The sequence below is a fragment of the Pyrus communis genome, chromosome 2, assembly GCF_041283825.1.
Source record: "Pyrus communis isolate YQ-2024b chromosome 2, ASM4128382v1, whole genome shotgun sequence".
NCBI classification, from domain to species: domain Eukaryota; kingdom Viridiplantae; phylum Streptophyta; class Magnoliopsida; order Rosales; family Rosaceae; genus Pyrus; species Pyrus communis.
Window position 1 is genome coordinate 20,762,978 of NC_142566.1, and position 22,827 is coordinate 20,785,804.

At 38.1% G+C, this 22,827-nt stretch overlaps 4 protein-coding genes and 1 long non-coding RNA gene across 7 annotated transcripts; all 5 read left to right on the forward strand.

Annotated features, from left to right (window-relative positions):
• The first annotated feature begins 975 nt into the window (after positions 1 to 975).
• Positions 976 to 4,236, forward strand: LOC137749045 (F-box protein At5g07610). The gene is made up of 3 exons (XM_068489231.2): positions 976 to 1,187; positions 1,957 to 2,123; positions 2,722 to 4,236. Exons 1-3 carry the CDS (start codon positions 989 to 991, stop codon positions 3,874 to 3,876), a joined length of 1,521 nt encoding a protein of 506 aa, XP_068345332.2. The 5' UTR covers positions 976 to 988; the 3' UTR covers positions 3,877 to 4,236.
• A 687-nt stretch (positions 4,237 to 4,923) lies between these two features.
• On the forward strand, positions 4,924 to 9,361 carry LOC137748830 (proline-rich receptor-like protein kinase PERK15). Its single transcript, XM_068489019.2, has 9 exons — positions 4,924 to 5,088; positions 5,419 to 6,214; positions 6,617 to 7,135; positions 7,421 to 7,507; positions 7,623 to 7,693; positions 7,783 to 7,859; positions 8,076 to 8,220; positions 8,341 to 8,502; positions 8,641 to 9,361. Exons 2-9 carry the CDS (start codon positions 5,533 to 5,535, stop codon positions 8,872 to 8,874), a joined length of 1,977 nt encoding a protein of 658 aa, XP_068345120.2. The 5' UTR covers positions 4,924 to 5,088; positions 5,419 to 5,532; the 3' UTR covers positions 8,875 to 9,361.
• A 2,605-nt stretch (positions 9,362 to 11,966) lies between these two features.
• Positions 11,967 to 17,570, forward strand: LOC137746742 (U1 small nuclear ribonucleoprotein 70 kDa). 2 transcript variants are annotated; one of them, XM_068486752.2, is made up of 10 exons: positions 11,967 to 13,027; positions 13,290 to 13,404; positions 13,525 to 13,604; positions 13,699 to 13,774; positions 13,863 to 13,927; positions 14,021 to 14,083; positions 15,527 to 15,608; positions 15,686 to 15,848; positions 16,118 to 16,189; positions 16,518 to 17,570. In XM_068486752.2, exons 1-10 carry the CDS (start codon positions 12,926 to 12,928, stop codon positions 17,245 to 17,247), a joined length of 1,548 nt encoding a protein of 515 aa, XP_068342853.2. In that variant the 5' UTR covers positions 11,967 to 12,925; the 3' UTR covers positions 17,248 to 17,570. The 2 variants fall into 2 exon arrangements, with proteins under 2 accessions (XP_068342853.2, XP_068342854.2); XM_068486753.2 differs by having other exon boundaries at positions 11,967 to 12,229.
• Positions 17,571 to 17,812: 242 nt separating this feature from the next.
• On the forward strand, positions 17,813 to 18,345 carry LOC148698708 (uncharacterized). The gene is made up of 2 exons (XR_015952187.1): positions 17,813 to 17,881; positions 18,041 to 18,345. It is a non-coding gene; the product is annotated as an uncharacterized LOC148698708 (long non-coding RNA).
• A 749-nt stretch (positions 18,346 to 19,094) lies between these two features.
• LOC137748655 (sulfite exporter TauE/SafE family protein 3-like) lies at positions 19,095 to 22,582 on the forward strand. Of its 2 annotated transcripts, none has more exons than XM_068488823.2 (12): positions 19,095 to 19,598; positions 19,714 to 19,873; positions 19,965 to 20,165; positions 20,332 to 20,396; positions 20,645 to 20,684; positions 20,815 to 20,882; positions 21,007 to 21,093; positions 21,256 to 21,306; positions 21,447 to 21,668; positions 21,909 to 22,002; positions 22,079 to 22,219; positions 22,322 to 22,582. In XM_068488823.2, the coding sequence occupies exons 1-12, from the start codon at positions 19,377 to 19,379 to the stop codon at positions 22,402 to 22,404; spliced, it is 1,434 nt and encodes a 477-aa protein (XP_068344924.2). In that variant the 5' UTR covers positions 19,095 to 19,376; the 3' UTR covers positions 22,405 to 22,582. The 2 variants fall into 2 exon arrangements, with proteins under 2 accessions (XP_068344924.2, XP_068344925.2); XM_068488824.2 differs by having other exon boundaries at positions 19,188 to 19,598; positions 20,821 to 20,882.
• Positions 22,583 to 22,827: the final 245 nt, after the last annotated feature.

A 22,827-nucleotide genomic window follows, 5' to 3' on the forward strand; every position in this document is an offset into this window, starting at 1 on the left:
CAATTCAATACCTCCCATTTTTATTACGAATTAGTAAACGAGCCTTGAGATCATAGAAATCGAGGTTAGAAGAGGTCTCGAGGCCATATGAAGACATTAGGCAAAATATAATATAATTAATAGGATAAAAGTCGAAGGCTCTTTTTTTTTTTTTGCATTGGAAAGTAAAACTTTGATCAAAAGAGGCAAGTTGAGTCACGAAAAAAACAATGACATTGAGAATTGAGATCATAAGCACTCAACTTGTTTGTAAGTTTTGCTAAAACAAATATTACTATATTAAAGTAAAAAATAATCATGGTTCAAAACTGCAACTATGTGATTTTTTTTTAAAACTAATTATTCTTCCATTCCATATGGGTACTATGGTTTTACTATTAAATAAAAAATACATGCAAAATAATAAACAAACTACGGAAGGCCAATTGATATAGGCTTTTGTTTGATACTAATACACACACTTTTTCTTGTCAAATGAGAGAAACGAAAGCACATACACTTAAACTACAAGCTAATGAACATAAACAAAAGCATAAAAAGTAAAGAAATTTAAGAATAAGTCTGAGCCCCTCCTCTACTGTTTGTGGTTGCGGTGGGATTATTTTTTAGTGATTTGGTAGATTTGAACGAACAATGATCCTTTGCGGCTACTCTTTGTGAGGATTTCAGAAATCCGTAAATTTTTTTTGTTTATCTTCTTGTGTAGGAGAAATTTTTAGTTGTGACGGAAATATGGATGGTACACCACGTATTTTTATGTAAGTGATGAAAAAATTTAATTTTTAAATTATTAACATTTTAACACACATATCTCACCATTTATATAGAGACACGTAATGTACCATCTCGTGTGACGGTCACACTGAAAAATCTCTCATTGTGTAGGTGCTCTTTTGTGTTGGTTGTGCTGACCATGTAGGAAAAAACCGGGAAAAGGGGGAATAAAAAAGGAGACGATAACGATCAGATAGGTTCACCCGGTGCAAAAATGAATCTCAAACTTGTAGCTCACGTCATCAACTCAATTAACACAAGGCACACACGTGTCAAAACACCATTGGAAACTCAACCGACCCCATATAAGTCCCTGGCCCAGAAGGCTAAAAAACTACGGACGGCCATTAACTACTCTCAGGTTCAAGTTCAAAGCAGCGATCGATCTCCGGCGGTTTCTGGCGGCTACGACGGTGAGTTCTCGTATTTTTCTTTTTTCTGGGTTTAATCGAAGCATTTAGAAGTTTCGCATGCACACATTGTAATTGTATACGTTTATACGAAATGAAAAAAACTCAATTCATCGGCAGAGCGCTACTCTGTTTTATGGTTCTTTTTTCTTCACATTTTTTTTTTTTTGTGTAATAACCTTGAATTCTTAGGGTTGAATGAAATGGGCTCTTTACGCCCTTTACGATCGCTTCGAAGATTGTGTTTGAATTTCTCTGTTTTACGAGGGTTTATTTGTTTTGTGTTTTTTACGCTCTCTGTTTCATTTGTTTGGTTTCTGAGAAAGCCAAGGAAAATGCAAGAATACTGGGTGTGATGGTGTTCTGGATTTAAATTTGGTTTTTGAAAAAACGACCAATTTTTACCCAGAAACCCATTTCTTTCCTCTAATTGGTTTTGGGTTTTTCAGAGACCGCTCTCTGTTTTCGTTCATTTTCGTTTGTTTGGTTACTGAGAAAGCCCAAGAAAATGAAAGAATCCATTGTTTTCAATGTGATTATGTTCTGGGATTAAATTTGAATTTCGAAAAAAGTGGCCGACTTTTACTGACAAACCCATTTTTTCCTCTAATGGGTTATGGATTTGAATTTGATTTTCGAAGAATTAACCAATTTTTACCATGAAACAAGAAAACCCGACTTTGATTTGTTCTTTGGGGTTTCTTATCCTTGGTGTCCTTGTGTTCCTTATCTTTGGTATCCTTGTTAAGTTGGGTTTCTTCGTTTTTTGCAGAAATGGCGATTTCTGAGGGAAGTGAGGAGTTTACCATCATTGATAAATGCAATTCTGATTATTCTGAGGAAGAAAAACTTTTCGATGACTGTGGACAAGAAGAATATATGCGTGATCTATCTCCGGATCATTTGGTGAAAGTTGAGGATGGCTGTGGATACGATGCGGTATGTCACTGGTTGATTAATTGCTTTTTATTTTTACTGCATTCATGTTTACTTAATAGATCACATTAATTTTGAGCCTATACATTTGCTTCAGTTTGCTAGCTCTTCTCAAGAATTACGCTGAACAGATTATCTACGCTTCATTTCGCTGTGCTCCAAATAGAATCCGGTTATAAAAATTGGTTCATGCAATATAGGATTACCGGATTAGTTGTCCTTTTCATTGTTTGCTTGGTTCTGTAATTCTTCATGTGACCAGATGTTTTAATTGTGTTGGCAAAGTTGAGGTTTGGATAGGAAAGTTGAGGTTTGGATAAACTTTATATCATTTTGTCTGTGTAGTGTTTTCTTAATACTCTTCATCCGTAAATCATTTCTTTGAGCAGGTCGGCTTTTCCTTTCATGAACTTATAGGGGTCGTCGGGGTTTTTATACTAATTTACTAAAATTCAAAGCAAAAAGGAATTCTCTTTGTCCCTACTTTGCTTTATACTTCCGATTTAAATTCAATCACCTACTTTGATTGGTTTAATGATGAAAAAGCCTTACCATTGTTTGTCTACTTATGCGTCTTTCTAATGTGTTATTTCTATTGCAGTTTCACGGATATCGCAACAAAAGGATTGCTCCTGTACTTGAAATTTGGGAATATCCGGGACACAAAAGGTTCAAGGGTACCATGGAGATCAAAGATGTTGTTACAGAGCATGCTCTTGAATTGCTCCCTGCAAAAACACTCTCCCGGTTCAGAGCTGTTAGCAAAGAGTGGAATGAGCTGATTACCAGCCCTTTCTTCATGCACAAGCAAGCTTACCGCTTCCGGGACATCTCTGGCCTCTTTTGTCAACTCCCTGGCGACAGGCCTTTCTTTGTATCTCTTAATCGTGATGCTTATGGCGTTCCCAGTCCTTCCCTCAGCTTCTTGCCTGAACCGGTTACTGTCAGAACCAGCTGCAATGGTCTGCTTTGCTGCCAAAGCTGTGATGGAGAGAACACCTACTACATTTGCAATCCTGCTAACAGGGAGTGGAGTGCGCTGCCCAAGTCGAACTTCTATCATGGCCCTGAACCTGCCCTAGCTCTAGCCTTTGAGCCTTCTGTGCTTAATTTTGCAGAACATTTCCAACTTGTTTGCGCCTTCTCTCTAACTGATCATCCGGTTATCTGTTTCGAGATCTACTCTTCAAGGTCATCCTCATGGAGACTTGCTGACACAGAATGCTGTGAGTTGGATGCTCTGAAGTTGAATGGTGACGGGCTCTTTCTGAAGGGTGTTGCCTTTTGGGAAACTTCTGCTGGAGCTGTTTTGGCTTTTGATTTGAATGACGAGCATTATGGTATTCTGTCGCTTCCTCCCAACAGCGGACCACACGGTGTATTGACAGAGATGAATGGTGAGCTGTGCTACCTTCTGCCTCGCAAAGATGAGAATGAATACACCCTGGACATCTATGGTGACATGGACATGGGTCTGAAACATAGTATTGCTCTTGGTCGTGAGTTTTTCAACAATTTTAACAAGCAGTTGAGGGCGTTGGCATGCGTGAACAATGACGTGGTGATATTTGATTTTGGAAAGGGACTCTATGCTTTTAATCGGAAGACAGGGAAGGCTGAAATTCTAAGAAGTGGCGACGGGACTGATGTTGGATATGTAAGGTATCTTCCTTATGTCAACAACCTCGTGCACATTCGCCCTTCGTACATGAGCAGTATACTTGCTGTGGATCCTTCTGCTAAGCTAGCTAGCTAGAGCTTCTTTTAACATCCTTCAACTGCGACTGCGGTGCTGTGAAATAGTATTCCATTTTTCTGTTTTTCACCCTCCACTCTCAGACTGGATTTTCGATTTAGGATTTGATGATTGCTTGCAAGTTCAATTTCGAACTTCTTTTCAAATCCATGAACAAGTTGTTAGTTGAAACTTGTTCAAGTTCATAATGTTTAGTTTCTTGAACCACAAGTCATAGTGATCAGTTTCTTGGACCACAAGTCATAATGTTTGTTCTTGGGTTTTGACTGTCTGTATGATATGCGGATCATGGAAACATCATTTGACAATTGTGTATTGTAGCATCAGCTTTCACCTTAATGAATGCTGAATATTTCTTTAGTCAAAGGTCCTTTGAATGCTGAATGTTTTCATTTCTTAATCAGCAAATTGATACAATTTGCTCTTTAATTCTCAAAGTACAACCGTAGCCAAGATCATATCAGAAAACAAATCAGTTCTGGAAAATTGTTAAAATTTAGTTGATGTACATTAGAACGAATCACATCTTCCAATTCTGTATCCGTCGAGCTTTTTTCATCGTCATCTTGCTTATACATACTTTTCTTTCCAATATCTAGTGATATTATTACTATCTATTGTTCTGATGAGAAGGAAGGGAAAATACAATAATGATAGAAAAATGCTTGACATATACAAAATTAACCGATTTGTGTCCTAACTAGAAAATAACGAAGAAGTGTAAGAATTGAACTTTTACCGTGGTGTAAGAGGGGATAAGGTGGTGAGCGGGTACAAAATAACGGATGTATGGCCTATACGGACACAATACCTACAAGTCACTATTCTTGGTACCATTTTATGCTGTGTTTACTTGTTACTGAGTAGGTTATTCAGTTGGTTGATGTGAGTTGTAACAAGTGTGAAGAGAAGCGCGTGAAGGGTGGAGGAAATGTCTAAATTTGAAGGCAATATTTGTTGGCTGTGAGGGAAGAATGTAAAGCAAATACAAATGTGGGGGATTGCAGCGAGGTGCCAAAGTGGGAGAGAAGAACTGGTAAAAGAAATAACAAACAAAATGCTAAGTTAAGGGCTGGCCTACACAGATAGATAGGTTTAGAGAGAGAGCTAAGGGGTTGGTCCCTCCTTTGTAGGAGGCCATAATGCCATGGCAATCATACCTTCTTTCCCTTTCCTTTGAGAACCCTTCTACCTTCTTTCATTGATCACCAGGTACCACCTTAATTATTTGTTTTCCACCCCTTAATTTCCAGACGGTCTTACGAACTTTTCTCCAAAAATATCCGATTTTAAATTTCAGAAAATTCTTTTTTAATGTTATACGTACATGTCAGAACATGGGATTTAAATCCTGGAGGGAGATCGATACTAATGTTGTTATCTTTACTTGGTAGCACATGTACATGTACATTTGTTTAAGTTACACATTTGCATTTTCTCTCTTATATGCATCTGCATGATTGCATGCGTCGTGAGATACATTGATCTTCCAAAACCTAATGTTGTTTCTTTCAAATATTGTTTAATTTGATCATGGTTTAGGGGACTTCAATCATTGCGACGAGCAGTTCTGGGAGAGGTGAAGTTTCCGGGCACCACAACATACATCTCTTTGGGAAAGTAGTCCTTGGCCGGAGGTTGATCAAGAGACGAATAATGTCTTCTGATAGTGAGCCGTCCCCGGACTCTTCATCTTCTTCACCACCTGCGCCGGACTCGTCCAAGTCATCTCCATCTGGTCCATCTCCAAAGGAATCCCCAGAGGACTCATCTTCGGCGCCACCACCATCCTCGACGCCGGCATCATCACCACCACCGTCCTCGCCGCCTCCATCATCATCTCCGCCTCCAAAGGACTCGTCTTCATCGTCATCGCCGCCTCCCAAGGACTCGTCTTCATCATCATCGCCACCTCCCAAGGACTCGTCTTCATCATCATCGCCACCTCCGCCCAAGCAGGGCTCCCAGTCTCCACCTGCACCAAAAGAGGCGACCCCATCTCCACCTCATGCTAAGGAATCGCCGGGGAAGGCAACACCGGCACAACAGACACCAGCGGCAGATGCTGAAAATGAGACTTTGAGTGCGCCTCCTCATCCAGGGCGTTCTCGGACTTCTCCCTCAGGTGCACTCACGCCACCACGTGCTAGTAGTTCCTCATCAAAAAGTAGTTCTGATGATGACGACACATCATCATCTTCAAATAAAGGCAGGGCGGCGGGAGTTGCAATTGGGGCAGCTGTAATTATAATTGTCTTGCTCGTCGTTTGTGTGGTTTGCATCAGGAAGAGAAGGAGAAAGCGACGTGATATGCAGTACTATGGAGACGCTCCTAAAGGTGTGTCAAACCCTAACTCGTTCATCACCCATGCATTAATCCATGTATAACTTTCATTGTTTTTTTCTCCTTTTTTGCCCTAGCAACATTCATTATTTCGCTAATGCTTGAAGTACCATATTTTCATACCACATTAGCTTACCACATGTTATGATGTACACATAAACTGACAGATCATATAAGCGTGATCTAAAATTATGATTCTTTTAGGAAAGTTTTGGAATTCTTTGACGTGTTTTAGGAATGTTTGTTTTCATGTCTTGCTAATCAAAGAGCTTAAGACATATACGGAAAACGTTGAAATGGTTGAACTAAAAGAAAATTATATAATTATCGTAGAACATGCAATAGACTTATTGACTTGTTCATACAATAAAGGAAAACAACTTTATATGCGCGCAGCTGGTGGTGGCTATTACAACACACAACAACAAAGTTGGCACGATATGAATAATCCACAAGGAGACCATGTGATGAGGCTAAACAACCAACCACCTGGTGGTGGTGCTTGGGCTTCAACACCTCCTCAAATGCCGATGAGCGGTGAAGTGAGCACCAATTACTCAGCACCCCCATTGCCACCTCCCTCACCATCAATGGCACTTGGTTTCAACAAGAGCACATTCACATATGATGAGCTAGCAGCCGCTACTAATGGGTTTGATCAGGCTAATTTGTTGGGTCAGGGCGGGTTCGGGTATGTGCACAAAGGTGTTTTGCCTAATGGAACAATAATTGCAGTGAAAAGTCTCAAGTCTGGCAGTGGGCAAGGAGAAAGAGAATTCGCAGCCGAGGTGGAGATCATTAGTCGCGTTCATCATCGACATCTTGTGTCACTGGTTGGATATTGTATTGTTGGTGAGCAGAGAATGCTGGTCTATGAATTTGTTTCCAACAAAACCATGGAATATCACTTGCATGGTGAGTATGAATGCGCTTAGCATATTCCCCTATCACACAATCTAGTACATTGTCAATATTTTGTTGATAACACTAAATGACAACAAATCATCAACAAAAAAAAGATCAAATTCATCAATTTACTTTAATCTATTATGAGTGCTACTATCCAACACATTTTTGTTGATCATCTCTCGTTTTATAAAAATGAAAAGAGAGGCGGTCAACAAGATAATCAACAAGTTTGGTTTAAATGGTTGTGTATTTGTTCATCTTTTGAGCTATTTTTGAAACTTTGTGTTGCAGGAAAGGGTCTACCACCTATGGATTGGCCAACTAGACTTCGGATTGCAGTTGGGTCTGCCAAAGGGCTTGCATACCTTCATGAAGATTGTAAGAAAGTCGCAGCCCTTGTATCGTTTTTCCCATTTATTTAACTATTGTATATGTCTGACATATATATGGAGTCTCATCATTACTAATTAATTGGAACTTGAGTTGCATCCAGGCCACCCGAAAATCATCCATCGTGATATCAAATCTGCTAACATTCTCATTGATAACAACTTTGAAGCCATGGTATAGTCCCCAAGATGTTTATAATTTCATGCCAAAATCATTCAACATCTCGATCATCCTTTAATGTATTCATTTTTCTGTTCTTTCAGGTTGCAGATTTTGGGTTGGCCAAGCTGTCCTCTGACAATAACACCCACGTATCGACACGAGTCATGGGAACTTTCGGGTATGTCATATAGCTTCTCTCGTAGATAGCCTTTACCCCTACATTCGAGACCTGAGTTCGAATAGTACAATAGGTTATGTCAGATACGAAAATGAATCAATTTTATTAGTAGCTTGCAACGCAAGCAATCTGTGTAATTATTTCTCAATCTCATCGTAATTAGTGGGTTGGTCTAATTACCAAATATAATTATGGTTTTGCGTCTGAGTAATGCAGGTATTTAGCTCCAGAATACGCATCAAGTGGAAAATTGACAGAAAAGTCTGATGTTTTCTCATTTGGGGTCATGCTCCTGGAACTCATAACTGGAAAGAAACCAGTGGATCCTTCAAATGCTATGGACGACAGCTTGGTTGACTGGGTTACTACTTGCTTGCTCTATCCTTTCCAATGTTGATCATTTTTTTTTTTTTTTAATATTTAGAGTATATGATCACTAAGGTTTTACTAATTTTGTGCAAAATGTGACACAAATGTACAGGCCCGACCACTTCTCACTCGTGCATTAGAGGATAATAATTACGCGGAGCTAGTAGATATCCGTTTGGACAATAACTACAACCCCAATGAGATGGCCCGGATGGTCGCGTGCGCGGCTGCAAGTATCCGTCACTCTGCTAGAAAGCGCGCAAAGATGAGCCAGGTATACATATCAGACATGTTATGTTGTCATAGACTCATAGTTATTAATGTGGTCTCAACATTTAAATTAAATTTCATTTTGATCAATAGTTGAGATTGACAGTTTGATAACATAATGTTTATTTTGTGAACGAAACAGATAGTACGTGCACTAGAAGGAGATGTATCGCTCGATGATCTAAATGAAGGGACAAAACCCGGGAAGAGCTCTATGTTCAACGCCAGTGGAGGAAGCTCGGACTACGATACGCAGGCGTACAATGCTGACATGAAGAAGTTCAGAAAGTTAGCCCTTTCAAGCCAGGAATTTGGGAGCAGTGAATTCGGGACTTCAAGTAATGACTCCAGAGAAATGAGCACACCCAAGAAATGAGGACTTTGAGCCCTCATGCTCTACAACAATACTGAATTAAAAGGACATAATTAAAATTCACAGTTCGATAAAACTGTAAAAACGAAAGCAATGGATGATCATATGCATGCATGCATGCAACGTGATTACTGTTCTAATTTGTCATTGAACTTTGTGATTAAGCTGAAAAAATGTGAGGTTAATTGAAGATTTGGAGTGCCATTGATCTGGCCGCGGGCTGATTTGCTTTGGGTAATTGTGTACTTTGGGGGTAATTGAAATGACCCAGATCTCGATTAGCTTAATTAAGTTTGATCTTTTCTCTGATAAATATGGATTTGTACTATACCGTACAAATACTTTGGACTTAGAAGATAGATTGTCTGTATTATTATGAATTGCCTTGAATGTTGGATACTTTTATTTTCAATAAAATTATTTGTATCACAAATTATAAAGTTATTGATGGTATCTTTCAGAGAGGTAGTGCACCTCCTAGACTTTTGATCTCTGTGTTTTTAGCTCAAACATTTAATTTATTCAATGTGTTTCAAATTTCACTAGTTTAGTCTTTAGGCAAATTATGTTTATTCCCATCACAATCATTTGCACTATATATTATTAAGAAAAGTTTCATTCTCAAATCGAAGGATCTAAAGCTAATGTTTTCATCTAAATTTTAAGTAAGTTAAACAAATCTACTCAGCTTAAGCATATCCTTCAAGAAACGAATTTTGTAATTGGTGCAATTGCAACTAACGATCTTGTCGCAAATGATTTGCTAATCTGAATTAATATTTTGCCCAAAAAAACCTCATTTTTCTAACAAATTGGAATGTTTAGTGGAGGTTGATGTCGTGGGTTTTTCTTGAAATCTTTTAATTCTTTATGAAATTAAAAAGCAACATAATTTTTGCTGCATTTTTCATGCTAAGCCTTGGGATTTTTCATGGTTTTAATATTGTCAAATATTGTTTGGTTATCTTTTGGTTAGGTGTTTTCATTGGTTCAGGGAGATCTTTTCTGATGCTCATGTTCATTATGAAAAAAATGTTATAGTTCATACTTTAGTTGATTAAATTGAGTATGTATAAACATTAATAACATGTTTCCAATTATGAATTATTTATGCGTTTATTAACTATGGATGAATCAAAACATATATGTTGTCGACACAAAATAAGGAATTATTTTGTGCGACTTAATACTACATATAGTGTTATTCCTCTTCACTTGTAAGTAAGAGGTTTTAGATTCAATTCCCGCTAAAGGCGAACTTGAACCACATTATTATGGTAGGCCCATTGTAAGGCTTAGCCAACTCCCCCACCCCTTTAATTTAGAGACTATTGTTTGTTAAAAAATAAAAATAAATAAAATAAAAACTTTTGATTTTGGAGGAATATGGCTCATTTGGAAGTACTTTTAAATGATTTAGAGCGCTTTTAGAGAAAAAAAATGGGAATTGTTATTGGCACTCCAAAAATCTCATTTTGTACTCCAAATTTTCTATAATTAGAAAGAAAAATACACTTGTGAGGAGTGTAGAACGAGATTTTAGGAGTGCTAATTACACTTCCCAAACAAATTTGGAACAAAGATTTATTGGGAATGCAAGTTAATTTTGGAAAGGAACTTGAAGTGCTTTTGGAACCCAAGAATGTTTTATCTAAAAGTGTTTTCAATAATTTAAAAACACTTTCTAGACAAGCCGTTAGATTATTTGAGGAGATGTAGTATTTTGATTTATAAAGAATAAGGAATCATGAATTCTATTATTTTACCCTCGCATTAGTATGAAATTTTAGCCTAACATCTCATAGGGCATCTTAATAATCAATCTGGTTTTCATTCATGCTCCAATTTCATACATATTTTGTTTTTATACAAGGATATTATGAAAACTAAGGAGACGTGGGAATAAATTGGTTACAAACTCATCATTTATGAGATTCGAACTTAAGACCTCTCTCATATAAGTGAACAGAAAAACTATTAAACCATAGTACTATGAGCGTTGTGCTTCTAAAAAAAAAAAAAAATTGCTTTTGTTATGTTATTGAAATAATCAGCTATGAAATAAAGCAATTAGGTGTGACTATTGGATTTGGTTTTGGTTTTGTTTCGATTCACAATTTGGTTCTAGAATCAAGGGCAATGACTGTGATTGTTGAAACTGGGAGTATTGAACGATGTCGTGGCGGAGTCGAGGACAACGTCTTTCCAGGTGACCAACACTCCTTCAAGTTGAGGTCAACAAGATCCTCCTTCAAGTTGAGGTCAACAAGATCGGCAATGACGTCCTCGAGGGCAAGATCACTATATAAAAAAAATCATCAAAGAATACCGTTCATATGCCTACTTTGAAAAAGCCAGGTTTTGAGAAGCAATATTTTTGCTGCTTCAGCTTTTCTTTGCTTTTTTGTTTTGAAAGGCCTTGACTTTGAAAAAAGCAGGTTTTGAGAAGCAACATTTTTGCTACTTCAGCTTTTCTTTGCTTTTTCTGCTTTGAATGGCCTTCGAAAAAAACTGGATTTTCTTTAGTTACCAAACACAAATTGGAATTCAGCTTTTTTCCACCCCTGTTATTATTAAAAAGAAATAGTTAAACAGTTTTTAGTATTATATATCCTCCAGTTCCATATTATTAGTAAATAACTTCAATGAAAATTATTATTTATTGATCTAATTGCTCTGTGCTTCAATTCCTCTAATTTCAATTACAGATTTTAATAAACGTTAGGCTTTAACAACAGTAAGATGGGTTCGAAAAAAAAATAAAAAAAAGAAACAATAGTCAGATGGGCCGGCACCCAGTAAGATTTTTGCATTATTTTTTTGGGCTTTGCCACTTCCGTAACCCAAAAAATTAAAAAGTCTATTCTACCCCAAAACGAGAAAAACTACCGGAAAAATTGCCTTTCGAAATTTTTTTTATTATGACCGGAACACAAATGACATACCACGTGTTTTATATAAATAGTTAAAAATTTTACTTTTTAATACACATATCTCATCAAAGGTATAATGATACCATTCATGTTACATTGAAAAATCTCACTTGTTTTGGCCGACTTTGGCTTCTATAAATACCCTCGCGAAAACCCTTCCCAGAAAGGGAGAAATAAAAAAAAAGAAACTTTCCCTGCCGCTATCGGGCTTGCCAGGTACGAGTCCGACCTGACTGTTTCAACCGGATTCATATATCTTCACTATCTGGTTACGATTACTCGGACTGTTCATATACCCGTAATCCAGCTCCGATCGATTCGCCATGGGAGACTTCAACAGCGATGCCTTCATGCGCGGCCAAAACGCCGCCGTCCAGGGCCGAACCAAGGCCCACAACCGCCAAAATGTTGTTCAGCTCAAAATGGTTAGCCGTAATTAGGGTTTCTTGTTCTTATTCGTGAAGGTTTAAGTTTTTTAATTTTTTTTTTTTTTTTTTTTTAAGCCTGAGTTTTTAATTAAAAAATGCTTGTTTAGTTATGCTATTTTCTTTGATTTAAAAAAAAAAAAAAAAAAAAAAAAAAACCCTAGCTAAATATTTACTAATTTAGCTTATATCTGTTATTTTGTCATGATTCATTTGATTTCGATGTGTCCCCAATTGTTAATACTAAACGTAGCACTTTAATTTTAAGGATTTGATATAAATAATTGTGATTATATTCTTGATGTATTGAAAATTTGTCTTATTTGTAAATCTTTTATCATAATTATATGTAGCTAAAACACCATTTAGATCAATTGACGAAAACGCCCTTGACTTAAACACAATCTATCGGCACATTGATAGAATAAAAAGGTCTTTTCCGGCCCGATGAGAATAAAAAATACCGGGAAAATAATGTAATTACCCGAAAAAACTCACACACAATATTGGCGTCTATAAATACCTTCGCGAAAACCCTTCACAAACTTTCGCTGCCGCTATCTGGCTTCACCACTCCGACTCCGACCCCGACCCGACTGTTGCAACCGGATCCGAATCGCCCATCTATTTATGCAATCTTCACCATCTGAGTACGATTACTCGGACTCCTAGCCCAGATCCGATCATTGCTTCGCCATGGGAGACTTCAACAACGATGCTTTCATGCGCGGCCAAAACGCCGCCGTTCAGGGCCGAACCAAGGCCCAGAACCGCCAAAATGTTCTTCAGCTCAAGATGGTTCGTCCTAGGGTTTTTTATGCTATTCACGCAAACGTTTGTTAAAGCTCGAGTTTTTAATTCTCAAATTGCTTGATTAATTATGCGATTTTCTTTGTTTTTAGAAAAACCCTAGTTAAATTTTGGACTTATCTCTGTAATTTTATCCTGATTTATCAAATTTCGATGTTTCTGGGCAGTGTGTAATTGGTAATTTTGTAAATATTGTGAAGTTCTGGATGTATTTTGTAAGGGATGTTGATTTGGAAAAATTTGTTTGCAGATTGGGCAGAGCCACCCCACTGGTCTAACAACCAACCTTTTAAAGCTGTTTGAGCCTCGACCGCCGTTGGATTTCAAACCGCCTCCGGAGAAGAAAAAGTGCCCACCTTTGACAGGTCTGTTTACCATCTTAAATGGGCGTTGATTGGTTTCAATTTGGTATTAATTTCTGTCTTGTAGCTGTTAATTTTATACTAGTATTTATTAATGTTTTTGTTTATTTTTGGATAATGAAGGGGTAGCGCAATTTGTGAGTAAGTTTGCGGAGCCTGGAGATCCTGAGTATAATCCGCCTGTCCGAAAGGGCGAAACTCCTGTAAGGTTTTTACTTGAATCACTTGTATGAGGACTTAGCGTTATGAAATCTTTGTTCGTACTGACATGTATCTGTTTTGCTCTGTGGGATTCAGACACAAAGAAGGGCTCGAATACACCAGTTAAGGCTTGAGAAGGGTGCAGCAAAGGCTGCGGAAGAGTTAGAGAAATGTAATCACCTCCTTCTTTTCTTGATTGTAAGAGTTTGGAGTCTTGGAGTTTCTGTTTTCTTGTCTTCCTAACATCGGTTTTTGTGCAGATGATCCGAATAATGACCCGAGTATTTCTGGAGATCCATACAAGACTTTGTTTGTTGCTAGGCTCGTAAGTAACATTTTTTTGTTTAGTTTTGGCTTTCCTTCTCGTATTCTTCATATTCGTTAAGATTGACTTGTGATTTTCCCTGTATTCTTGCAGAATTATGAGACAACTGAGAGCAGAATCAAAAGGGAGTTTGACGTTTATGGTCCAATCAAGCGGGTAGGTATTTTGTTTGAGAAACCCTAAGGGGGTTCGGTAAGAGGTTCACATGTGCTGTAGCTTATCCTTTATTTCCCTTTACAAATTGCAGATTTTCTAATCTTTCAATTTGAAAAAGCATGCTGGAGTCTCAGGGTTTTCAGGATTGTTTTCCTTTTTTCGTATTTTCTTCAAAAGATATCTGGGGTACATATTTACAAATTTTATGCATGAAAAACTGAATTTGAAAAATCCACCTTTCAACCAACTTGTTTGACGTAAACATTGCCGTTACCATAAATGGTAATGCATCATCACGCCTTTCAAGTTTGTTCTCTCTGATTTAGTTTTATTGTTAGTGGAGTCGGTGCAAATTTGTATTACTATTACAGGTGTCTCTGCAAATATACCAGTAATGTCTTGCGGGTTTGTTTAAATCCTTCCATAGCTCTCTTTTTGAAGTGGTTTTATATAGAGATCTTGGAATTGGGTGTTTCTAGGGACATTAGCATTAAGTTTTAACGTTGAAGAAGTTCCCTGGTAAGCAGTGAGCACTCATCAATATCTTTGATTTCTACCTACTTGATTACAAACATGGTGTTTCGTCCTGCACAGCAGCCTTTATATTAACACAGGTGTCACTGCAAGTATTATGGTAATTTCATATTGGTTTGCTCCATTCATAGATCCCTCTTTGATGTGGTTTTATTTAAGAGATCTTGGAAATGGGTTTTCATAGGATATCTATTCTTTCTAAGTCCTAACATCCAAGACTATCCCTGGTAAGATGCGGTAATTGGTTCACATATGGTATCTTTGATTCCATAATTTGCCCCTATCCAACTCCAAAGATGCTTCATCCTGCATAGCAAAGCTGATTACTATAAGTTGAGCAGAGCAGTGATGCATTGTGTCTTTTGGCCTTTATTTCAAGCAAGAAAAGGAGTCCCCAACTTCTGTTCTTTTCCCTGCACTGGGTAAATCATGTAGGGAGTATTACCATTTCTTTCATCTTTGAACTTTTAGTAACGTGCATTTCCTGCTGAAACTTTTACTTGTGGCTTTAAAGGCTCTCAGAAAAGATACGTCAGCAGCTTGATGTCATGGTATTTTCAATAGTAGTTATAAGTTTTTATTATTTAAAAAATCTCCCTGGTAAGGGGACAATAGTCTATCCAACTGGTAAATTGGCCACAAATGTCCGTTTTTCTGCAACTCTAGCCGGTGGTGATGTGATGCATCTTGCGATGGAAGCTGTATGATTTAAAGGTGAGCACGGCTAAAGAGGCATAGTGCCTGTCTGCCGTGCCATTTAGGATTCAATATTTAAGATTTTGTAGTATGATGCCTTGTTGTAAATGTTAAAACATCTATGCATATTTCTTAGTCTTGAGCAGTCTTTGCTTAAGATCTGAATTGTCTATTTATCTGGTTTATTAATTTTATTATCATTTGAGATTTCAGGTTCGATTGGTCACTGACAAAGAAACAAATAAACCTAGAGGCTATGGATTCATTGAATACATGCATACAAGGGACATGAAAGGTTTGCCTTGTTACTATGCACTAAAAATTACCTTGTGATTGGTCCTTTGTTTCTAATGCTAGCTATATATGTCACAGCTGCATACAAACAAGCTGATGGGAGGAAAATTGAGGGAAGAAGGGTACTTGTTGATGTTGAACGTGGTAGAACAGTTCCTAATTGGCGACCCCGCCGACTGGGTGGTGGGCTTGGAACTACCAGAGTTGGAGGTGAAGATGTCAATCAGAGATATTCTGGAAGGTATGTAGTTCGATTCCAACATTTCCATGCTTCTGTCATTGGAAAACTGACGTGCTTCTACACTTACTTTGTTGCAAGAATTTATCTTTTAATTGTATCTCAGGAGCAGTTTCTTTGTCTTCTTATTATGTAATTCAGCATAATAGTAAACTGTTTTACTGTTTCTTTGTTGACTTCCAAGTTCTATGTGTTTAGTTGCTTAAGTTTGTTTTCTTATATAATTTTCTAGGCGTCTTTGCTAACTATAACATTCATCATTATTTGCTTAGGGAGCAAGTACAATCTGGAGGACAACCCCGGTCTGAGGAGCCAAGGGCACGCGAGGAGCGACATGTAGACTTGTAAGATTTTCCAAATTGTTGTGCACACTGTCTAAAGGTTTTAGGTGTAGTGAAACTCAACACGAAATTTTAAAAAATAATATAACTGGATTCTAATTATAAAAAACAAAAAGAAGAAATTACGTGCTGCATAATGGTTGTGGACTGCTTTTTACTTGTATACCATAATGATAGGTAATCGTGAGAGGTAAAAGTTTTGCAACAATAGTCTTGAAGTTTTTGTTCTGTCATTTGTTATGCTTTGTAGGTGTTGCCTAAGTTTTCTTAGATTGATGCAATTTCAGTATTTGCTTTCTGTGTGATTGATATTGAGTGAAATGATTTTCAGGGATAGAGAAAAATCCCGTGAAAGAGGAAAAGAGAAAGAAAAGGAAAGAGAACGGGAGAAGTCCCGCGAGCGCTCTCGTGAACGCTCCCATGACAAGTCTAGAGATCGTGATCACAGAGAAGATAGGCACCACAGAGATCGTGATAGAAACAGGGACAAGGACAGGGATAGGGAAAGAGATCGTGGTGGTCGTGATCGGGATCGTACTCGTGAACGAGGACGGGATCGTGGTCGGGACTATGAGCATGGTCGTGATCGAGACAGAGACCGTGATCGGGAGCGTGATCATCGCTCTAGAGACAGGGAGAGGGATTACGAAGTTGGGGAACCTGAGCATGACCGTGGCCGTTCCCATGACCGTATTGAATCAAAACATGAGAGGGTCCGACATGGGGATCGGGAGCGGGGTTATGACCACACTGCCCCAGAAGATGACCAGGGTTGGTTTGAACAACCTGGGCATGGCCATAGGCACTCAGAGCCAGATGATGATGTTGAGCCCTACGAGCATCATCGTAGCCAGTATGATCAATTGGATGTCCAGCATGATGATGACCGCTACAAACAATATCCTGACCGTGCTCATGATCGCTATGATCGAATGGAAGAGGATGATTACCATTATGAACAAGCACCAGCTGACCCCCGTGAAAGGGAGAGGGGTGGAGATGTCGAGCGAGATTATCAGAGGTCATCTAGATCACTATCTCGAGACTACAATGAGTATTAAGACTGAAATTTGAAACCTCTCAAGCTTCCGGACCTCACTGGTGAGATATTCACTCTACTTGGTTTGATCAGTGCTCGAGATTGCGTCTTATGCAGAAGTGTGGATCTTATTGCTATATTATTTTTCTCGTTCTTTCGTCTAAATCCTATTTAGAGACCGTGTTTAAATGTTTTGCGATGAAGATGTCTTTAAGTTGGAAATATTGTGTGTGTTGTTGGGTGGTTTTAATGTTTGAACGTTTGTGCTGGTGGAAATAGGTAGAGATTTCACCTCTTATGTAAACCTTTTATCACATTTGTGAGAATTAATTGTTTCTTGTGACATTTTATTTCTCTTGAAAATCCTGTTAATTTTGGGCTGGAATGGTATGAGGTCCAACTTTAAGCCGAATTGGTTTTCTTTTAGGCAAAATTTATCGTTGCCCACCCACAATCGTTGCATCGATTAAATATGTTTTCCCTGTTACCTGCCACTGTTACTTTCTGTTATTGTAAAGAAACGGGAATTGTGGTATTGTGAGTACGTATTGTCATGTGTTTTGATTTTTTTTTTTTTTTTTTCACAAGATTGTGATTAGTGGATAGTACTCATGCCATATAAGTCCCTCTTCTTCAATGAGCCAGAATGCCTTCAGGTTGGCTCCCAAACTACTCACGCACTAATATGCATTGTAATTGCCTTCAGGTTGGCTCCCAAACTACTCACGCACTAATATGCATTGTAATCCATAGTGTGATTAGTTTTCGTTCTCATTTGAAAGTTAGGGTTAAACGTTATTTTCTTTGTTTGGAAGTGGTTGTGGGGTGAGATTATAAAGAGCAAAGAAGCAGCCAAAAACCATGAAGCAGCGATGAAGCTTCATATAGACAGACTAGACACTAGAGCACCACCGCCTCGCCTAACGCTTGTTCGTGCAGCCACTGCTGCTTCAAAGAAGCCGCTTCTCGGAAATTACTCGGAAGCCGCTTCTCGGAAATTACTCGGAAGCCGCTTCTCGGAAATTTCTCGGAAGCCGATATTCTTGTTTTGTGGTAAAAATAACAAAAATTTCAACAGAGCAACTTGATTAGAAAACAAGTAACAATGATTATGTTTTGATTTGTGATGTCATTTATTTACATTTCTAGTTAGTCACAGTTCTGCTCGGGCACTAACTCATATCTCAATTTTTTTAAATTCAAACCAATATATGGGAGAACATAACCCGAACCTCATTTATTTATGGTTAGTAAAATAAAAAATTCTTGTTATGTGTCATGTCAATTGGTCGATCGTTGTAATCCCATAAACAAGGAGTGAACCCACTTGTTATTATCATATCCTCTTACTTGAACTTCTACAAAGCTTCATGATCAGAAAGATGATGGATTGTGGACGAGAAAACATGGGGTTCAGAATTTGGGACCGGTTCACTAAATTTACCAAGAACTAGTAATTCTCACTTACCAAAGGAAATGAAGGGATTATTGTCATTTTATTATTTTCTTGAATCCTTGATAAAATAATTAAAGACACAAAAGATGTGAAAGTTTGCTTACCAAAGTTTAGAGAGTGCATTTGGTGTTTTCTCCAATCTGCTTTCACTTTCATCAATTTCAAGTTGGAATGATTGAGAATCCAAAAACAACGGTACGTGATATTATCAATAAACTCATATTATAACACGTGAATTTATTTAATGACACCTTACTTTTAATTGTTTCATATCAACTTTTTAGTCCAGTTATATTATAACACGTGAATTAGTAACACCACGTAACAGTATGCCGACACGCTCAAATCAAATTCTCATATATATATATATATATATATATATATATTACATGTATGTATGTATGTATGTATGTATGCATGCATGCATGCATGCATATATGTATGTATGTATGAGTTGTGGGTCCCAAATGGGAGCGTAAATAGGACATGCAAATAAATAGAGAGAAGAATTATAAATGTAGGGAGCAGGCATTCTTCATGTTTTCCTCCACCCCTACACTGCACTTGAAAAACACACTAATTTTAAGAGGAGTTGAAAAATAAATTCAACTGGAGAAATATACATACAGAAAATAGCTTCTGAGATTCATAACTTCCTTGCCTTGTTATCAAATTTTCATCTTTTTTATACCCGAATGGCTCGAAACATGTTCACTCAGAGGGCAGTAAAAATGTCAGCAGGAGCAGCAGCATTAGCAATAGCATGGGCAGTATTCACTGAAGTTGCCAGTGCAGAAAGGCCTCTGAAAGACGAGATTATCAAGGCGGAAATTTTTGTTGAGCAAGAACCAATTTTTGCGAGAGTGATTAATTTTCTATGGCAGGCTGGAGGTTCTTCTTATCAGCCTGTTTGGCCTGTGAGTTGTTCAATCTCTCTTTACACACCGAAAGAGACGGAAAGACAGATATGTCTTTCGGCTTTTGTGGTTTTATTTGAATTTTGACATGTATGTGTATATTTTGGTTGAGCAGGAGATGAAGTTTGGTTGGAAAATTGTAGTAGGTTCAGTAGTTGGATTCTTTGGTGCTGCATTGGGTAGTGTTGGCGGTGTTGGTGGTGGAGGAATTTTTGTTCCAATGCTCGCCTTGATCGTTGGCTTCGATCCCAAGTCTTCCACCGCGATTTCCAAGTGTCAGTAATCACCTCTCAATCTTTCCTTTAACTTTGTTAATCTAAAGTTTTAATCTTGAATCAACTGTTTGGCATCCTTTTGGTGATGCAGGTATGATAATGGGGGCTGCAGGATCAACAGTATACTTCAATTTGAGGCTTAGGCACCCAACATTGGACATGCCCCTCATAGATTATGATCTGGCGTTGCTCTTTCAGCCCATGCTCATGCTAGGGATCAGCATCGGAGTTGCCTTCAACGTCGTGTTTGCCGATTGGATGGTCACAGTTCTACTTATCATCCTCTTCTTAGGTATGTAGTAACATTCCGAACATGGATTTCTATCAGTTTTGTCTTCTTTGAATAGTGATATGATCAAATGGAATATGAACTCTGCTAAAAGAGAAGCAGATCAAAGTTTTTCGATATATCTATGCATTCCCAATAGTCTTATAGATATTCTTCCGAGTTGTGGCAGGTACAGCAGCAAAAGCTTTGATGAAAGGCGTGGAAACATGGAAGAAGGAAACAATGATGAAGAAGGTAAGATATTTATTCACGGGAAATGATTTCCGCACATAACCCTTTTCTCCCTTTTAGCACCTTCCCATATTTCTTGACCTTTGGATTGAATAAATCAAAGGTCAATCAAGGGACAGAAATAAAGAGAGGTGGAGAAGGAGAAGTGTACGAAAATCACTTCCCTTTCCACTTAGCTATTTCTAGAGCTATCAATGAGTGTGTTCTTTCCAACCTACTAACGAGGAATCTGATGTTTTACTGACTTTCAGGAAGCAAAAAATATGTTAGAATCGGAGACCAAACAGGATGGTGAGTGCTCATTCGTCGCATCCAAACATCCAAATGAGGACTCAAAAGAAAATTGATAATAGTAAACAGTTATTCAATATCTATATGTTTGCATATGTTTGAGAACAATGGTGCTAACTAACCTCCTTAGTTGCAGAGGGTTCTGGGGAAGACTACAAACCGCTACCTAGTGGTCCAGCTTCATCGCAAGATGAGGAGGTGAGTCCCCACTCCCAATCATATCATTAGACCTCTTGCGCAGTACTCTTTCGGAAAATTTCTTGGTTATCTGCAATTTTTTTTCAGTTGCTGTTGTGTTGAATTTATAAACAATTCTATCCAGGTACCAATAACGCGAAACATTTACTGGAAAGAGTTATCGTTGCTCATGTATGTCTGGGTGGCTTTTCTTATTGTCCAGATTGTTAAGGTTGGTTTAATCTGATCATTACTACCAATCTAGTCAATAGCTAGTAGACCTTGGATTTCTTCAGCTACAAGTTTCATATTTTTAATTCCTCTGCCTTCATTCCGAAAGCACAATGGTTTTGTACTTTTGTTACTGAATGAAACTATCTGAATCTTTATGCAGACATATACCGAAACTTGCTCAACCACGTTCTGGATCATGAACTCATTGCAGGTAACGATAAAAACTCGAGTAGTAAGTATGAGAATTCTCCTAAGAACTCGAGAAACATGAAATATGAACTTTAATATTCATATTTTCCCCAATGATGATCAGCTAGCTCAAACATAATTGTTTTATAATTGCATACATAGGTACCAATTGCACTTTCCGTAACGCTCTTCGAAGCCATATGCTTACGCAAAGGCACCAGAGTGATTGCATCAAAAGGAAAGGAAATCACAAACTGGAAGTTGCATCAGATTTTTCTCTACTGCAGCTGTGGAATTGTAGCTGGTATGGTCGGTGGACTACTTGGCTTGGGAGGCGGTTTCATCTTGGGACCCCTTTTTCTTGAATTGGGAATTCCTCCTCAGGTATAGTTCGATGCAAGTAGTGAACCTCGTACTTTTAACTCGTAGATTGTTGTCGTACTTCTTCGATATGGGATTTTGGTCATTCACGTCCACTGCTTGTGTTGGGCGGCATTTCATCTATAACCTACATAATCGGGTATCATAACGGAAAATGTCGCGAACTTAAAATCTCTGCTGCAACTGAAATAAGCAGAAAAATGAAACCAGATTGATGAATTTTTATATCGTTTTCTTTTGCAGGTAGCAAGTGCTACATCCACCTTTGCAATGCTATTCTCATCCTCCATGTCAGTTGTTCAGTATTACCTTCTCAACCGTTTCCCGGTCCCCTATGGTAAGCAAGCAATAATCTAACTCCAGATAAACCCGGAAAACAAAACTAATTGTTTCAAGTTTACTCTGTGCTGCAGCTGCTTATTTCGTCTTGGTTGCAACAATTGCTGCATTTACTGGTCAGCATGTAGTGAGAAAGATCATTGCAGTCCTTGGGAGAGCATCCATCGTCATCTTCATTCTAGCTTTGACAATCTTCGTTAGCGCAATCAGCTTAGGTAACCACTATCACGCGAATTATAACACACGTATATTTATTAATACTGCCCTAAAGCGCTTCCTCTCAACAACGCGTAACTTTGTTTTGATGTATATTTCAGGCGGGGTGGGCATAGCAAACATGGTTGAGAAGATGGAGAATCAAGAGTACATGGGATTTGAAAATTTCTGTATCCCGTCTTAAGGATATGTTGTGCAATTCGATTATTGCCGTGGAATTTCTCAACCCAAGATAACTACATCCACACTTCAATCTACTTTTCATATATGTTTGTATATTTTTCCATTAATTTTCTGGCAAAGGTTGCGTGCTATTTATGTACTGGACTTTTAAACAATCAATTGTTCCGATCAGTTTCTAATATTTGCGCATTACAAGTCGTGACTGAATCTTGGAGATTGTAAGTAAAATCGGACAGCCACAAATGTCCCGCACCCAACCCAGCCGGAAAATTGCCAAGGCTAGAATGTAGATGACGATGGATAATCTCCCAAGGACTGCAATTATCTTTCTCACTACACGATTGCTGACCAGTAAATGCAGCAGCGGTTGCAACTAATACAAAAAATGCAGCTGCAACACAACATGATTTTTTCTTCGTGACAG

Coding starts and splice junctions, on each gene's coding strand:
- LOC137749045 (XM_068489231.2), top strand. CDS start 989: ATGAATCTCAAACTTGTAGCTCACGTCATCAACTCAATTAACACAAGG. Junction 1,188..1,956: donor GGTTTCTGGCGGCTACGACG/GTGAGTTCTCGT, acceptor CGTTTTTTGCAG/AAATGGCGATTTCTGAGGGA. Junction 2,124..2,721: donor ATGGCTGTGGATACGATGCG/GTATGTCACTGG, acceptor TTTCTATTGCAG/TTTCACGGATATCGCAACAA.
- LOC137748830 (XM_068489019.2), top strand. CDS start 5,533: ATGTCTTCTGATAGTGAGCCGTCCCCGGACTCTTCATCTTCTTCACCA. Junction 7,694..7,782: donor ATAACAACTTTGAAGCCATG/GTATAGTCCCCA, acceptor CTGTTCTTTCAG/GTTGCAGATTTTGGGTTGGC. Junction 8,221..8,340: donor ACGACAGCTTGGTTGACTGG/GTTACTACTTGC, acceptor ACAAATGTACAG/GCCCGACCACTTCTCACTCG.
- LOC137746742 (XM_068486752.2), top strand. CDS start 12,926: ATGGGAGACTTCAACAACGATGCTTTCATGCGCGGCCAAAACGCCGCC. Junction 13,028..13,289: donor ATGTTCTTCAGCTCAAGATG/GTTCGTCCTAGG, acceptor ATTTGTTTGCAG/ATTGGGCAGAGCCACCCCAC. Junction 14,084..15,526: donor TTTATGGTCCAATCAAGCGG/GTAGGTATTTTG, acceptor TTGAGATTTCAG/GTTCGATTGGTCACTGACAA.
- LOC137748655 (XM_068488823.2), top strand. CDS start 19,377: ATGGCTCGAAACATGTTCACTCAGAGGGCAGTAAAAATGTCAGCAGGA. Junction 20,397..20,644: donor AGGAAACAATGATGAAGAAG/GTAAGATATTTA, acceptor ACTGACTTTCAG/GAAGCAAAAAATATGTTAGA. Junction 22,003..22,078: donor CCGTTTCCCGGTCCCCTATG/GTAAGCAAGCAA, acceptor TCTGTGCTGCAG/CTGCTTATTTCGTCTTGGTT.